The sequence below is a fragment of the Mus musculus genome, chromosome 13, assembly GCF_000001635.26.
Source record: "Mus musculus strain C57BL/6J chromosome 13, GRCm38.p6 C57BL/6J".
Classification (NCBI taxonomy): Eukaryota; Metazoa; Chordata; class Mammalia; order Rodentia; family Muridae; genus Mus; species Mus musculus.
Genome location: NC_000079.6, coordinates 114,829,465 through 114,848,062, shown reverse-complemented (window position 1 = coordinate 114,848,062; position 18,598 = coordinate 114,829,465). Strand labels below are relative to the sequence as shown.

Here is an 18,598-nt window from a genome sequence, read left to right as displayed (position 1 = left end):
CTGCTTAGGTAACAGCCGGAAGTGCCCCAGTGAGCATGGCATTGGTGACTATCCACATTCCTCAGTACACCAAGGAAAAGAACCCACTCCTGTATCTGACTGGGATACAAACAGACCAGGTAAGGACAATACACCTGGCCACACAAATAGAAGTGACCCAAGGCTTAAGGATGAGTGTGTCTGCACCTGAAAGCTGAAAAACAAGAGAGACAATATATGCATCCCAGATGCCAACAAACTAACATCAAACTTCATATGTCCTAAGAAAATCGACAACCTGCTTTAAGTGGTCAGAGGTGGTTGCAATTATTCTGTTTTTGGTAGGAGGTGATTCAAGTTGGTCAGAACCCTCCTAGGAGAGAAAACCAAGACGTGAGAGGTTTGGGTTACTATGGGCACACAGTAGGTCTAGAAAGCTGCAATTAATAGCTGGTCTTCCAGGAAGATGCTTGAAGACCAGTAGTACTCAGGCCTAGTTATCCATTTAAACCACCCCAATTACTTTTTAAAGAGAAACATCAAGGCAATGAAATCTGAATCTAAATAGAAGGCCAGACCAAGCAGCCTGGACCAAGAGATAGTGTGTGTCATAGCCAAACCTCCTAACATTGGCTCACCTTAAGTTAGGCACCTAGCTGGTCTTACAGTAGTGTTGTTTCTGTAATGTGCATAGTAAACCTAAAGGAGTTAAAGTCCTAAATAGTTCCAGAGAAAAGAATACTAAATCATTCATGATGTTTACATCTATTAATCCATCCATCCATCCATCCATCCATCCATCCATCCATCTATCTATCTATCTATCTATCTATCTATCTATCTATCTATCTATCTATCTATCTTTACTACAAATTTATCTAATGTCATACGAGCAAAGTATTAGTTCATTTTGCATCGCTACAATAAAATGCCCAAGGTTAGTCAAACTTTACAGATAAAGAGGTTTATTTAACCCCTAGTTCCTGAGATTCAGAGATAGCTGCCAGCATTATTTCATCTCTGGTGAGTGTCTCATGGTAGTTGGTATAAGAAAGAAAGAGGAAACGGAAGTTCATTGCCAAGTAGGAAACTGGAGAGAATTCTCCACCCCCCTTTTTAGGACATCCTTCCAGTTAATTAGCTGGTAGATGTTCTACTGGGACCCAACTCTTTTTTTTTTTCCTGTAGACCAGGCTGGCCTTGAACTCAGAAATCTGCCTGCCTCTGCCACCCAGCAACTCTTAAAGGTCTCATCCTCTCTCCACACTGCCACTTTAGGGACCACAGTTTTTCTTTTTATTCCTCTCTCATATATTATACCCCAATTGTAGTTTCTGTTCCCTACCTCCCCCCACTCTCCCCCTCCTGTCTCCCCTCTCCTTCAGACCCATGCCCTAAATCTCGCTCCGCCCCCCTCAGAAAATAACAGACCGCTCAACAACATCAACCAAACATAGCATAATGAGCTACAATAAGACCAGGCACATGCAATCACATCAAGGCTGGACAGGGCAATCCTGTAGGCAGAGAAGAGTCCCAGAAATAAAGTCAAGGACAGCCTCTGCTCTCACTATTAGAATTCCCATATCTACTCAGCTATAACATATATGCAGAGAACCTAGGTCAGACCCCTACAGGCTCTCTGATTCCTGCAACCGCCATGAGTCCCTGTCAGGTGGTTCTGTGGACCATATTCTTGTGATGTCCCTAACACCTCTGATTTCTCCAATCCTTCCTCTGCCTCCTCAGCAAGACTCCCAGAGTTCCTCAATGTTTGTCCATGGTTCTCTGCATCTGTTCCATCAACTGATGGATGAAGACTCTCTGGTCTCTTTGATGGTGATTTAGCTAGGCTCTGGGGGGATGGGGTAGGACTACTCTTTTAATGTGGTGAACTATGAAGTACAAACCACATTGAAATCATGACAGGTTGTGAGAAGCTGGCCTGCCTTATCAGGTCACATCAGCTCACTGCAACAGTTGAGCCTTTACTGAAAGAACAAAAGATTTGGCCACTGGGCCTCTGAGAAAGGAGCCTAAGGGCCCCACCCTGCACCCCACATGTCAGCAGGATTTCCTGGCAGGCTGAAAACACTGACAACTACCGCTTTGCTTTCCAATTCTGATGTGGTGTTCTTCTCTGTAGGCTGGCGACATCAGCTGCACAGCAGAAATAAATCCACTCAAGCTACCACACACCGCCCCTTCTGTATCTTTCAAGAATGAAAACTTCCGGCATACGAAAGAATTGGTGAGGAGAGAGCGATGTTACACCAAGCTTGCCTTTAGGGATCTGGTGTTTGTTGGAATCGTGACTCTTACTTTACCCCAGCAGCTGATACCCTAGGGCAGGGGTTCTCAACCTGTGGGTTGCAATCTATTTGGGCTCAAATGATCCTTTCATGGGGGTCGCCTAAGACCATCAGAAACATCAGGTATTTACATTATGATTCATAACAGTAAGAAAGTTACAGTTATGAGGTAATAACAAAAACTAATTTTAGAGTTGGGGGTTACCACAACATGAGAAACTGTATTAAAGGGTCACAGTATTAGGAAGGTTGAGAACCACTGCCCTAGAGAGAGTATTCTTCTGGCTTTAACGGCAAGTGTGAAGTAGGATACAGCAAATATGTTTTCAAGCTTAGGCCGGCAGTTTGCTGCAGCATCAACAGGACACATGCGGTTACTATGGAGGTGAAAGGGGGCCTAGAGAAGGTGGAGGGTGCACAGGGTCAGGGGATGGTGAGCAAAGCAGGATCAGCAGAACCAACGCCTGCTCCGCTAACCTTTAAAGCCGAGCTCTGTATGATGACTGACCCTGATCCCCATCTCTCTGCCTGCCCTCGGGGGAAGAGTTAGTGTAGCACCTAGCATGGTTCTTGGTACAGACTCAGTCACGGGGTAAGTGAGCAATAAACTCTAAGCAAGCTCTCTGCCATCCCTGCATGTGGAGTGTGTGTGTGTGTGTGTGTGTGTGTGTGTGTGTGTATGTGTGGTGAGAGAGAGAGAGAGAGAGAGAGAGGGAGGGAGGGAGAGAGGGAGGGAGAGAGAGAGAGAGAGAGAGAGAGAGAGAGAGAGAGAGGGAAGGAGAGAGAGGGAGGGAGAGAGAGAGGGAGAGAGAGGGAGGGAGAGAGAGAGAGAGGAAGAGAGAGATGTATGTGCATGCATGTGTGTCTGTGTGTCCATATGTGGCTGTATGGTACACAACAAGTATAAGGACTTGCTCGGCTGTGAATGATGCACAGGCTGGGGCACTACACGATTGCTCTCCATTGTGTTATCCTGAGACAAGGTCTCTTGCTGCACTGGATGCTCACCATTTTGCCCAGGCTAGATTGCCAGAGAGCTCTCAGGATCCACTTGTCCCTGCACTGTCTCCCCAGCACTGGACTACAGGCACACAAGCCATATGAGGCTTTTTATGTGGCTGCTGAGGACTTGAACTCTGGTCCTACTGCTTGCAAATGCTCTTACCCACTGTGCTAGCTTCCTGGCTCCCATGGACTCCTTTTAAAGAAGCTTTAGTTTGTAAATCAATTCATCATGAAATCATGTGGAATGTAGAAGACTTTCCTATATACCTCCTGTTGACACATATTCATGGATTCGTCCACCGTTGAAATCCATGATAGAGTAGTACATGTGTCACAAGTGTGACAAGTGACAGAGCTGCACTAACATGTGCTTGCCTGAAACCATTTTATACTGGGGCTCCAGTGTTCACACTATGGGGTTTGAAAACGTATAACAACCTGTTTTTGTTAATTATGGCACCGCATGGGGAGCTTAACGACCCTAAAAATCTGTTATGCTCTGTGTAGTCACATCTCCTTCTCTCCCCTAACACCTGATAACTACTGATTCGTTTACTAACATATCTTAATCTAAGAAATGCATATTAAGTTTAATAATTAAAGTATACTACCTGTTCTTTCTGTTCAATAATTTGCTTGCCTTTACATGTTAGCAACACACTGCCAATAACATGAGTTAGTTACTGTGTTTTGCCTGTATGGTCATAAATAGTAGAACGAACAGGTGAGCCCTTCTTTTCACGTATTTCTGTTATCTCCAAAGGTATCCGTATGAACAGGAAATAGCTGGGGTGGGGGTGGGGGACCTGCCAACTCACTTTACATTCTGAAACATGATACCAAAATCTCTTGAAGAAGAGTTATAAGTAGTAATACATCAGAGATTCCCCACCTGCAGGTTGTGACCCCTTTGGGGTTGAATGACCCTTTCATGGAGGTTACCTAAGAACATTGGAAAGCACAGACATTTACATTGATTCAAAATAGAGGCAAAATTAGTTATAGTTATAAAATAAATTTATGGTCTGGAGTCAGCACAACATGGAGAACTGTATTAAAGGATTGCAGCATTAGGAAGCTTGCACACCACTGCAACAGAGCCCAGCAGTGCCTGTATCCAGGGTCCTTCCTAGCACTGAGCTGTATCTTATCTTTTTGTAAAGTTTTAGCATTAGTAACACCGGTCTCTCCCCTCCTCTCTTCCCCTCTCCCTTCTCCTGTTGACTCTAATCTGAAAGGACTGCAGAACCACTTCCTGCAGTAACATCACCTGCTGGCTGAAAGACCTTCACATGAAAGCAGAGTACTTCATCAATGTGACAACCAGAGTTTGGAACAGGACCTTTGCTGCTGTAAGTACAAGCCAGATAGTAAGTTCACATACTTCTCCTGGCTTTGCCTCAGGATCATCTGGAGAGCTCATCCAGAGGTCTGTCTCTTAGATGCCACTCCAGCCACGGCATCTCCATGAATAGTGTCAAAGATGCCTTTGCTGTCCTTGCCATAAACAGCATCTTCTTGGTCTCCCACCCAATGTCTCCACAGTTCTCTATTTGCAGTTACAGCTGAATCAAGATGGCCATGCCCCTGTCTCTATCCTTGGGTTCTTAGCTAAGTGTATTATTGATCTTAAACCATGCAGAAGATAAATCCATCAGGAGGGTCTGTCTCCCTCTATGAAAACAGGCAGGTACTCTACTGTCTTGGTTTAGCTTTAATTTGATGAGTAAATCCAGAAAGTCTACGGCTCTTAGGCTATTTCAATCTCATTGAAAACGAAAGTACCCCAAAAATTAGCATGGTGTCTCTGGACAGCAAGTGTGAGCCTACCATAGTACAATTGAATGCGGATTGAGAAGCCAGTGTTTCGGTCTGGCAGGAACAATGTAAAGAGGGACAACATAAGAAGGGGCAGGCCTCAGCCTCTGTGATCCTGGCTGCCTGAATGACTAGCGACTCTTTCCTCCAATGTCGGCTCTGATTGTTGACAAAATATCTTGGTCTGAATCTCCCTCCCGGGCTCTGTATGGCTCTCGGTGGATCTTTCTTTTTATACTCTGTTCCTTCCATTTTTCACCGTTTCACAGTCATCAATAATCTCCATTCTCTGTGTTGATTAGAGAGTGCCCTCCTAACTGGCCCCGGAGTCAAAACGCAGTCAGGTTGAGGCAAGATATAATATGAAAACAGAAAGTTTAGGGAAAGATTACAGAACTGGGCAGTTGGGGAGACAGGCATTGGGGTTCCTTTTGTCCGGGGATCCATCCCATAATCAGCTTCCAAATGCTGACACCATTGCATACACTAGCAAGATTATGCTGAAAGGACCCTGATATAGCTGTCTCTTGTCAGAGTATGCCTGGGCCTAGCAAACATAGAAGTGGATGCTCACAGTCGGCTATTGGATGGATCACATGGCCCCCAAGGAAGGAGCTAGAGAAAGTACCCAAGAAGCTAAAGGGATCTGCAACCCTATAGGTGGAACAACATTATGAACTAACCAGTACCCCGGAGCTCTTGACTCTAGCTGCATATGTATCAAAAGATGGCCTAGTCGGCCATCACTGGAAAGAGAGGCCCATTGGACACGCAAACTTTATATGCCCCAGAACAGGGGAACGCCAGGGCCAAAAAAGGGGAGTGGGTGGGTAGGGAAGTGGGGGGGGGAGGGTATGGGGGACTTTTGGGATAGCATTGGAAATGTAAATGAGCTAAATACCTAATAAAAAATGGAAAAAAAAAGAAATTTTCAAGTACATGCTCCAGAAATAACAAAGTGCTAGGGGCTGGTGAGATAGTCCAGCTCTTAAGCATTGGCTACTCTTACAGAGATCCTGAGTTCAATTTCCAGCAACCACTTGGTGGCTTATGACCAACTACAAAGGTATCTGATGCCTTCTCTTGGCATGGAGGTGTGCATGTAGACAGAGCACGCATACCACAAATAAACAAATAATAATGAAAGCTGAAAAAAAAAAAAAAGAAAACCTTCTCTTCTTTTGTTTGCTGGTCAATTGCTTTGGCGCTGGAGCCTCTGGGACAGCTCTGTGTCCTAAGATGTGACACACTGTGTTGGATGCAACTCCCCCCCCTCCCCCCCCCACCAGCTGCTGCTGCAGCTTAGTGTTCAGTCTTACCGATTGGTTCCTGGCTCCTTAGATCTGAGGAGCAAATATTTTCATTACGATCTTTGCCAAGTGGGAAGGAAAACTGACTTTTGCACATGAAAGTATCGTCTCTCCAGCTCTGTGAAAAGTATTTGGGTCTTCTGGAGTTTTCTTGAAGCTACACCAGTTTAACCATCAGGCTTTGTGGAAAGCGCCCCCTCAACGGGTTCAGAGGCAGCCTTTCTTTTCTTGAAGCCAAGTTGTTAAGCAGGAGAGAATTTACTTTTTCACAATAGTTACAGTTGGTAAACCGAGAAAGCACTGCTCAGCGTTACTGGGTGTCAAGCCAGCAGACCTTCCTGACCCCTGAGACTTACTTTCATTTACTTTAACAGCCAAATAGATGATCCCGTTCGAGATTCAGGTCTCATTTCCAGTATGCGGCCCACGATGCAGTGCCTCCTCTTATTCCTTCTTGTGATGTGGTGAGCCTAGGACTGACCTCATACTGACTGCTCAGACTTCATAACAGCATTGGCTGCCTTTTGTATGGAAAGCCTTGGTGAATGCTAGCAAGGGTGCTGCTTTGTTCTCCTGGCTCTGTGAAGCACACCTGCTTCTATTGATTAACATTGTAGGACATTCGGTATGTGTAAGACCAGCCAGCTCTGTATGGGCAGCCAGATTAGCTTTGTAAGAGCAATTATTTCATCGCACAGTCTACAGGGGATACGGCCTAGCATGGTAATGTCACTGCCACTTTCCATTTAAATTTCTACCATTATCAAAACTTTAAAAAGATGTATTAATTTGTGTGAGGTGCCTGCATGAATTTGTATGTATGTAATACATGCATGTAGGTGCCCTTGAAGGTCAGAAAAGGGAACTGGAATTTCTGTAATTGGAGGTGCAGGAGGGAATTGAGCTCAAGTCTTGCACAAGAGCAGTAAGGACTCTAACCGGCTGAGCCATCTCTCCAAACACACATCCCATGTAAATACTCTCGATGTCTCACCTCTAATAATGTTTAAAAGATCAGAGTTTAGGGTAATGGATGACCCAATCTTCCTTCTCGAGAAAATTAAGAAGAACCAGAGACTGGGCCAGCAGAAAGGAAACAAATCGCTCACTTTTTGGAAATATATTCTCTCTAGCTGGCTCCTGTGTATAGTCAGCAAATTACTCCATGAAGATGTTGTACCCTGGTAACCAGAACAACAGAGTCTAATAGCCAGAACATATGAATGGCTCTAATATCTCAGTGCTGGGTTCTGCCTCACATAATTACGATGCTCACAGTTTGTGTTGTATAGCAAGACATGCGAGCCAATCATGTTCCCATTGAGCAGACTGTTTTTCTGTAAAGACATTGATGGTGACATGGAAACTTACTTTATATTCTTACTCACGGCACCAGCAAACATATATGTCCCTCCTATACATCTTCTGCACAGACAGTACCATCTGATCAGAACGATTCCACATGTCCCAATCTAAGAATCATTCCTAATGTGATGATGTCACATGTCATACGGCTGAAGGTTTCTGCTGCCAACGTGTGCTGTCAAGTTCAGGGATGCTCTTAGGTAGTGAGAGTTTGTGCACCCAAGAGGAAACTCAAATGCTGCTTTCCCATTTCTTTATGTGTTTGATCAGAGCCAGGTAAAAGAGTATTGTGTGCAATTTTCTTTTATGCATCAAGCTTCATTTAGTTTAAGAAAAAAAAAAGTCTGGGTGACCAGCTTTTCCATTTAAAACCAGGTCTTATAAGCCTTCAGTTTGGATCATTTTCAAATTTGAAAAAAATGTAAGGATGTGTTTCCAAGGCTCCTGTCTGGGTGTCACCCTAAATTTGGCTTAATGCTCAGAGACAGGCTCCAACCATTGAATATTCCAAAGGCTGCTCAGCAACTTCTCATGGGTCTTTGTGGCAAGTTCAAGCATGCAAAAGACTAAATCTTCAGGCCTGGGTTTTCTTCTTGTGACTTTCCATCAGGAACTAAATAATCTTAAACATCGCAGGTTTTCCGTGCTTGCTGCTGGGAGGGTAAAATGTTGGTTTTCTGTGTTCCAGTCGACTTTCCAGACTGTGCAGCTGACAGCAGCGGCAGAGATCGATACACATAACCCTCAGCTCTTCGTGATTGAGGAAAATGCTGTCACGGTGAGTGTGTGGCGTCCCTCCCCGGGACAGACATTCTAGTACGTGAAACACGAACCGTCATTCTTCTCATCTGTGTGCACAGAGAGAGCTCTAACTGCAATGCTCAAGGCCTGGGCTTTCTTGGGTTGAGATCTGGTAAGGGTGTCTGACACTCAGAAAGTCCAGATGTGCTTGCCTTCTTCCCAGCCTCTCATGTTGCAAAGCCGGCTTTCTATAAGTGAGGATCCCCCCAAGAAGGAACAAACAGAGGGGCTCTGTGTTTGAATACCATGGTGATGTGTCATGCCTAAAGCAGGACCACCCCTTCCTGTGCTGTGAGAAACCGTCAGGACCTGAGGCATAAGTCCTCCATCATTGTGACTAAAATCCTGAATTGGATCTAGAACACCGTAAACATATATATAAATAAGGCATCTTTTAAAACTTTTTAAAAGTGCTTCTTATAACCAGACAGCGACATGTCCATTCACTGCCTTGCATTCTAGGGAACCACAAATGAACCCTTCATTTAAGGGAAGGGGGCACTATAGAGAAGTGTCCCTTTACAGAAGACAAAGGCTCTCTGTTCCACAGGCTGGCACAGGCAGCCTTCCTTCGCAGTGAGCCTCTGGTTAGCATGTGCCATTTTTAGATACAACAGAATTTCCATACCCAGCGAATCTGCTGGCAGAGCCCTGAGCATTTTCCTCCCTAGCCTTTTGTTTAAGAACTGGAAGCCAGTTCATGACTCTGCCCCCAAGGCCAGCTGGACAGTTGGCCTCCGTCCAGTGCTCCATCCTACAGAACGGCTAGAAAGCCGAGGGCCCTGTGAACTCTGGTCCTTTCTCAATGCCTGTGTTGAGTTCACAACACTGCTGTCCCACTTTTGCCCCAGGAAAAATGATCCACACAATAGAGGCTGCTTTTCTGCCTCTGGATTGGGAACCTTGGCAAAAGCCTACACCCTCTCTGCAGAGGCTGGGCATGGAAAGCCAGAAATGGAGCCAAAGAAAGAGCAGACTCTAAACTGGAACTGCCGTGAACCCAGTCATGGGAGAAAGCAATATACCTGCTTTCAAAGCTCTGTTGAGGAAAATGCACATCCGAGCGATATGTGAACTCTGCTAAAGTCTTTCTTTCATGAGAGCAGCCTTTGAACATAGTCATTGAGAATCCAAAGCTTTATTTTCATGAATTTATCAAATTTTTCTTTTCTTGGTTTCTCTGTGGGCAATACTAATTAGTACCAGAAGCTGACTTCTACGTGTGTCTGCAAAATTATTCTGTAATCCAAACAATAATTTGGATAACATTGTGAGGAATACTTGGAATCCAAATCCTATATTGGCACAGCTGTATATGAAGATATCCAGGCCCTCTTCGAAACCTGATACATGAAGTATATCGTGCTCAAGGGTGCAGGGAGAACCCAAGAGCCAGTCTGTGAGCTCTGAAATATGGCCTTGGGACTGCGCTACTACAGAGCAGTGAACTATATGGAATTTATAGTAATTTTATTCAGAACATTTTAGCTTGTCAATACAAGCAAGGAGAAACAGAGCTTTTTATTTGCTCCATAGCTTATTAAAAATCAGCTCTTTTGTCACTGACATTTAACATATTATCAAGTAAGTAAATTAACTATTGCCCCCTTTGCTCTGTAATCCCTTAGACTATATTGTGAAGATCCGTTTCTCAGATCAAGAAAAAGAATGTGAAGGGTCACTCACTGTTCAAGTCCCTGGGACTGCCATTTGCATGCTAATTGCCACAATGATCAACAAGGGACATGGGCATAGAGTCATAAATACATTCCAGGACAATGTGACCACTGAAAATGTCAACCTCACCCCTGAGATATCCATTCTACTTTTCCAGTGTTTTATATCAATCTCGAATGAGACTGGAATCAGTACTGTACAAGCCAATGCAGTGTTACTGGATGAGAGGAGGGAGGGCTGAAAGAGAGCGTGCTTTGCCCCACTCTTAGGGCGCTTTAATTTCCTTGGATCACAGAAATGTGCACCAGAAACTGAGGTGCCTGCTTTAAACAGAGTGCCTTCAGCTCAGCATAGCCCTGAGACACTAATATGGCTGAGGAAGAGAGGGTAGAAAGGCTGTGCTTCCCTGGGTTTTCAGATTGTCTCTACAATGTGTTCTGTATGATGCCTGAGGGGTGGATACCATCAGAAGTGACGGCTCCCCTCTACCACTGCGGATCGTACTTATCAATTACTGAGTTACACTAGGCACTTTTGTTTTTCTGCTAAGTAGATAACTCAGTTTGGAGCATGTGTTCATTCGCAGATTCCCCTCATGATAATGAAACCCACGGAGAAAGCAGAAGTACCGACAGGGGTTATCATAGGCAGCATAATTGCGGGAATCCTTTTGCTGTTGGCTATGACTGCAGGTTTGTGGAAGGTAAGAAAACATCATGGCTAATGTGGCACTCCCGAAGGCTCCTGTTTTGAATTCCCTACAAAATACCAACCTGAACACGGCATAGTACCTCTTACCATTGAGAAAGGAAATGCAAGATTGTATGTACTTTCTTACTCAAGTCTTTGAAAACCAATTAGAGGCATTGTTTTTCAGCACCCTGAAGATTTTTTTCAGCTGCCAATAAATAGAATGACAGAAATTCAATTTCACACAAAACAAAACCTCTCTGGATATGAAGTTCACCAACACACGGGTGTGAAGACATTAGTCAATACCTGTGCATGTCCCCCAAACCTCCAGGCACTCCACAGGGGCTGCAGAGAAGTGGGCAGCAAAACAGGTCAAAGGCACCAGCCTGCCGAATGAGCCAGGGGTGGTAATGTCATTCCTTTAATTGTGGGTATTTTCTGGAAACAGTATGGTGTGGATGCATGTGTGTGTTAGGTAATGATCCTGTCAACATAACTAGTTACAGGTTGGTAACAGGTGATGTCATCATCTTACAGCTCGGCTTCTTCAAAAGACAATATAAGAAAATGGGCCAAAATCCAGATGAGATGGATGAGACCACAGAACTCAACAGCTAAACCATCGGCGGACAGCACGGTGTGGGGGCTAGCGGCATCCCTGCCAGGGCTCGCTGGTGTGGTGAATGGACTTCTATTAAAGTCCACCTTTAAACAATTTAATAGGTAAACTAGCCTGCTCAGTTGGGGATGGTAAAATTGTGGGTGGTGTGGTTAGGGGTAGAAAGACCAAAGACATCATATAGAAAGGGGAAAAGTTATCTTCAGACTGGCTAGTCCAGCGTTTACCTTCTAACAGGGCGATGGGATACTTCTAGACATGACAAACCTTCAAGAAAATGGAAATGTTTTTCAGATTTGGGGGTGGAAAAGTGCATAGGGAATGTTCTTTTTAATTTGCTTATCAGTAACAATTAAAGTGGAAAGTACCTGGTGTGTATATTATACATAATATATATGTTATATATTATCAATATAACATATATATTAAACATATATAATTGACATAAATGATAATAGGTTATATATTTATATGTATGTATATATGTATATGTATAAATATACTGAGTACTTTCTACAGACATATAATAATATTGTAATGAAAAAATGAATGTTTGTTGACAAGAGAGACAACCAGCATAGATTGTTTTTCAATTTATGCTGCTCCTCAAAGGATGCCACAGAGATAGATATCTTTAATTGATAATCTTATTTATTAACTAAGTTTAAAAAAAAAAAGACAGTAATCTCAGCTACCACTCAGGAAGCTGAGACAGGACCTGGAGTCTGAGGTCTCCCTGAGCTGTAGCATGAGTTCAAGGCTATCCTGGAGGATTTAAGGAGACCCTGTCTAAAAGCAAAGGAAGAAATGACCCCTGGGACTTAGCTTAATGGTAGAGTTCTTGTTTAGTGGCATCTTAAAAGAAATGAAGTAGATAAAAGGTATGCTTTCTTACTATGAGCATGCTTGAAATGCTCGGATAACCAAGAGAACCCTTTTATTTAACTAACCTGCTCCCCTTTCCTGCTGCCTCTGTGACAGAAACCCCTGCAGCCTGCCTTTCTCCCCGGCAGTTATCCACTTTCCTCTATCCACCGCCTACATCTCCTACAGCATGGATACCAACCCAACGCCACCCCTACACACACACACACACACACACACACACACACACACACACACAATTCCAGGTGTTGAGCTGAGAAAGTCCTCTGTTTATCTCCCACACCTGTGTGATTATACACCCCTAAACTTTAGGGAGCTAGTTTCATTTGCTGCTAAACAAGTAATTAAACTACACCTGAATTTGTAGCTGTTACCTGTTATATATAAAAATAATACATAAATGGAAAGGCTCGGGAGGGGTTGTAAGCTGGAGCAGCAGCAGAAATCACTACCTTGGCAGGAACATCCTCTGTACTGGGTTCAGGTGGGCACAACTCTTCAGCCCTAACTCTTGAAACTCTGGGTTGACAGAAGGGCCAACAGCCTACATTTTGACAACCTCTCAGGCCTTGTGATGTAAACAGACTCACTCCAGGGAGGAGTGGTCCTTTCCTACCGTTTGCCCCTCATTTCCCAGACTAGACATTCTCTAGAAGAGAGTGGGAACAGGGGGGTTCAGGGACAGCTGTAAAACTCACTTTGTCACACACTTTATGCAAAAAGCTTTGGCCTGGTCTCTAGGAACTTCATTGTTCTCCTTATGAAAGAGGAAGTCAGGGTTAGGGCTAGCCAGTGACTCAATCTTAAAAGCCACCCTTAAGAATTTCTACATCCTCCAAAAATAAGACCTAGAGATGTCAGAGAAAAAAACAACTTGTCCACGTGTGGATGGATGGCTCTGACTGCCTTCGTGCCAAGCCCCTGGGTGGCAGTCCAGAGCTACTTGGACCACTTAATGGCTCACTCCAGCCTTGATAAAGCCAAATAAACAAGGAAAAAAAATATTAGCTGTAAATGTCAGAGAGGTACAGCAAAAACAGCTTGGTACTCTTTTAGTTACGTGATCCAGATTCTTTTAACGGCTGTGTCATTCTAACCAAAATTTTAAAGGGTGCAGAAACCAGTCATTAGGTTGCTAGAGAATATTTCACACAGCATGTTAATTTATTGCACACTCGTGTGTATGTGTGTGTGTGTGTGTGTGTGTGTGTTAGCCTGGTTACAACTAAGACTCAGACACAGTCCTGTCAGCCATTTCTCAACCCACCCTCAGCGCTTTGAGCTTAGCAGTATTGTAGTATTGCCATTTTGAAGCAGACAGTTTTAGGAGAGAAAGGGCTACCTCACACCTTGCAAGGTTTTAAGCAGCCATCCCTGGCCTCTACTGACTCCTTCTCCCATGATTTTGACAATAACAAATATCCCCAGGTCTTACTAAATGACTCCTGTATTTTTCAAGGAATTTTAAGCAAAGATGTTTCTAAGAAATTATTGGGGGTCAGGTAGATTGTATTTGAGAGGAAATTATGTGGTCCATTCAACCACAGCTTTGCTTTATAGGACTCAAAGTTGTCAGGGTAAAATATACATCTCATAAATGGTAGATCACAAAATGTGATCTTAAGAACCTGAGTGGCTTCTTGCATGGCCACCACACGACAGCAACACAGTGACACAGTCTAATAAAGAAATGGGACTCACTTAAAAGTCACACAGCACTCATTGTAGCAGCAAGCTATGACCGTCTAACTGGGCAGATGCCTTTCTAGTTAGCAGTGTTATTTTTACACGACAGTGAAACTTGCCTCTTTAACTGTGAAGAATAAAGACAACTAGGCCAATTTACTCTAGTCACCTCAGTGATTATTCCTGATACATAGCTGAACCCGACATGTGAAAATCTCACTAAGATTTCATTGAACAGAAGGCAGGATTCTCAGCTGAGCTCCCTCATCTATCTCCATGCACACAGAGAACAACTCTACACACAAAAGGGACTCACCCTTCATGTACTTTCAGGAAGGGCGGAGCCATCAGCAGGAAAAACATCCAGAGGCAAAAGATAAACATGGGGGGAAAGTTGGAAGTACAATATTTACTACTTTAAAGTATAAAGACATAGCCATTGTGTAAATATATAGATTGTATTGTTTGTACTTGATTTTGGCAAAGGAAGCCGAGACGTAAATGTATATATTGCACAGCTGTATTAGAATTGTCTATTTTTTAAAGAGGAAACTGTCCTATTTCTCAACTGATAAGTACTCCTGGTAAGATGTAATATTTGCTGGTTTTAATTAAATGTGTCTTGTCATTTTTCTCTCCACCAAAAGTATATAAGATGGATGTATTTCCTTGTGTATCAACTTAGTGAATTTATCTGACTTCTTAAAAACAATCAAACTGTAGTAATTGACATAAAGAAAAGCCCAAGAGCCAGACAGAAACGTTTTATTTAACTGTAAATCATCCTTTTCATACCCTGTTGTTAAGTATCATTAAAAGTGTTTTGACAGTACGCTGCTCTCTCCTTGGGTTCTTACTGCAACACTACACATATCAGTACGTCTTAGGGACTGCTTTCGCTTCAGCACACATTCAAAGTTTAATTCTAGGCAACTCGAGCTGTCAGCTGCCTAAGTTTCTGTTCTCACAGAAAATGAAAGCACCTGATGTGCTGCAACCTGCAAAGCACAATTAAAACATTTGAATATTAAGTGGGGGAGGGGCTTAAGTGCTTCAAAACTTCAACACACTGAAATGAGCACACTGCAGATTAAAGCTGGACACAGTTACAGACTGCCATCACTGTGTGCATGGCAGACTGCTGCAAAATTCAGGAAAAGTTTGAGGGTGTTGCCCCTCCTCTCAATGATAAAATAGCTCCCAATTAGGTATCAGGCATTCTTTCATGTGGCCTTCTACCTGAACCAAACAAAACCAAACCAAACACTGAAACTGTGTTTAAGATACAATGTTGGAGGGAAGAAAAAGGTTGTTTTGGTTTTAGTTTTCTGGTATTTAAAAAGTTGCATACAAAGTATTTTCAAGATATTCTTTCCCCTTACTCAACTCTTCCCAGATTCTCCTCACCTCCCTACTTATCTGTGTTTTTCTATCTCTCTCTCTCAAAAATAAAATAAAATAAAATAAAATAAAACAAACAAAAGTAGCACAAAAAAGCATGGAATCCACTGTGTTGACCACCACAGGGTCTGCCCTGGAGGGTGGTTGATAAACTGAGTGACACTCCATTAATGTCCATTAATGTCCCAACAGATGTCAATTGCAAACAGTTAGTTGGTCAGGGTGGTCTGCTTCTCAATGCTGGTATTTAAACCTTATCAAAGCCATCATCTGTCCCAGACAGGTCGCTGTATAATTTTATATTTATTCATGTGTAAAAGGTAAGTGACTCCTCTTATTAATTCTATATTAGTATTAAATTAATTAATTATAAATTAATTCCATATTAGTATTAAAAATTATAAACACTTTTTATTATTTTTATTATTATTTTATTATTACTATTTTTATTATTAATTCTATATTATATTATATAATTAATTAATTAATTCTATATTATATTATATAATTTTATATAAATAATTATATAACATATTATATATTATATATTTATTTATTATTTTATATATTTATTAATTCTATATTAGTATTAAAAAGTATAAACACTTCCTTAACAGTCTCTCCCTATTAGGGTGCTATTATTATTATTATTATTCCTTAACAGTCTCTCCCTAATAGGGTGCTATTGTAACTTTTCATTTTTTAATAAGATAGCAATTAAAGATCAGACATTAGGTCTCACTTAAAGACCACTCCAGCCTTATAGAATGGCTACAATAAACTAAACTTTTTGATTCAAGTCAATACAGGATTTAAGTCAGTCACAATTATAGCCCTGCATCTACTGCCCTCTGTTGGATGATCCAACTAATTACAACACACAGTAGTCTAGAATTGCTTGCCCAATTAAATTTAATCAGATGCTGGTTCACATCTGTATGTGGTACCACTTCCATGTCAAGTGTGTTCCATTTGAGACACAGTATGTGAAGCCAACAGCACAAGTATTCATTCGGTAAGTATTTGAGAACATACTATAACCTCATGCACTGGTTAGGCACCTTGGTGAACCTCGTGCAGCTGAGGCTAACGGAGGTGATAAGCTACTGCATGCAGTACTTCAGGTAGCATTAGGTACCGTAGCAAATATGAGACAGAGGAGATGGACGGGATTCCACTTTCATGCAGGGCAGTCTGTGAAGGCTCTCTTTAGAGATAACATTCAGAGACTAGAAGAAAGAGAAGCAGGGCACATACATCTCAGAGGGAAGACTAACCTAGGAAAGGTAGGTGTAGCCTGCCCACACCAGCCTCAGCAAAGCAGCAAGCCTGGAGCAGAATGGGAGCTGGGAGGAAGGCTACTCTGTTGGATCGCAGAGGTAACTCTGGGACCTGGGGTCCCAGTACCTGTGAGAAGCTCTCACTAGGAAGATGTGTTAGGCTGGAAGTGGTAGAGGCAGAGGCAGCGTGGCCATTAGGTGATGCCTGTAATCCACGAGGCCTGGACTATGAAGGGGGAGTAAAGAAACGAGATTCAAGCCTCACCCAGACATCCTGTTAGCCCAGGCATTCACACTCAAACTGTCAAAACCAGGACCCAAATGACGGCTCTGTAACCACTTCTCTCAAAACATTCTGAAGCCATATTGTGACCTTGCATGACCTTACTCAAAGGATAAAAATCTAGAGGCTCTAGATGCCGTCAATGAGTGGACATCTGCTACTGTCTCGTGTGCAGACAAGAGCCTGTCCATTCTCTACCACTCAAGGCATCTGGAGCATACACATGAGCATACACATGAGCTCACGATGGTCGTGTTTCCTGCGGGAAGTCTCCTCAGAACCACAGCCACAGTCCAAAGGGAGCAATCTGTAAAAGACGCTGCTCCTTTTTAAAACTATTCCTCTACCTGCTTTAAGAGCAAACTGGCAACTACTGCGTGTCAGGATGACGTCAGCCCCTTCATCTCTCAGGAACCAGTTCGCTCTGCCACTCCTGCTACGGTAAGGAATAGTGGATCATCTGTTGGATTCCAGTGCTGGGCCCTGCAAACTTTCAACGAGGTTCTATTCCGGTTCTTCCAGCACGTCTCAGGTCACATCCTACATCTGCGTGCCAGAGACTTAAAAGCACAGGCTGGGTCCCACACTGTATAAAGCCTACTTAATGATAGAACAATTCTTTAAAACCATTTCTAACTGCTCTATGTTCTTTAAAAACATGATCTTCAATAAGGTCCTTTTAAAGAACATTTGAATAGGACAATCTGTTTGTTGTTGATTGGTTTGTCTTTGTTTTGTTTTGTTTTGTTTTGTTTTGAGACAGGGTTTCTCTGTGTAACCCTGTTGTTCTGGGACTAGCTATGTAGACTATGATGGCTTCACACTCTGAGATCATCTCTAATGCTAATACTAAAGGCATGCACTACCATTCCCAGTTCTAGTAGAGGTAGCTTAAAAATTAAAAGTACCTTATGTGAACATTAAAAGCAACATATCAATGCCACAGCTGTGAAGTCCTAATAATATACACAGGTCTACTAACTTTATCTGTTTTCAGGTGTAGAGGAAGTGACTCTACCCCGAAGCCCTTGATCCCCCACATAAAGAGCAAGGCTCGGAGGAAGATCAGGAAGGTTCTAGACTGAGAGAAGGCTGAGGCAGACAGATGGCCATCGATCACTACGGGAGGGGAATAGGGCTCTTTCTTCCTTCTCAGTGTCCTATGTACCCAACCCCTAGGGATGAACCAAGAACACAGACAAGTAACCAGGAGATTCCTGAAGCTGCACAACTGTCCTGTCACTCACAGCCACTCAGGACAGATGATCTTCCCATGACAGTAAAGGTGGAGGGCAGGGTTGTCAGAGCATAGGCAGTCTGAAAACAGTCCTTGAATATATGCGCTAATTAGGTAAAAATGTGTTTTTCCTGGATATCACAGGAATAACCTTTCAAAACAAGAGAAAATCCTTTCAATCTAAGTGTTTAAAAGTAGTTTTTATTCTCATTGTGAGCAAGGATAATTCTATGACAATGAATATGTG

The 18,598-nt window shown here is 42.9% G+C and overlaps 1 protein-coding gene across 1 annotated transcript in view; it reads left to right on the top strand.

The window, feature by feature from the left end:
- Positions 1-14,982, top strand: part of Itga2 (integrin alpha 2) — a 99,020-nt gene extending 84,038 nt beyond the window's left edge. Inside the window, exons 25-30 of the mRNA NM_008396.3 lie at positions 9-119; positions 2,126-2,230; positions 4,535-4,648; positions 8,478-8,567; positions 10,854-10,970; positions 11,498-14,982. Coding sequence (NP_032422.2) covers positions 9-119; positions 2,126-2,230; positions 4,535-4,648; positions 8,478-8,567; positions 10,854-10,970; positions 11,498-11,578 — 618 coding nt within the window. The 3' untranslated portion in view covers positions 11,579-14,982. The remainder of the gene's footprint in view (positions 1-8; positions 120-2,125; positions 2,231-4,534; positions 4,649-8,477; positions 8,568-10,853; positions 10,971-11,497) is intronic.
- Positions 14,983-18,598: the final 3,616 nt, after the last annotated feature.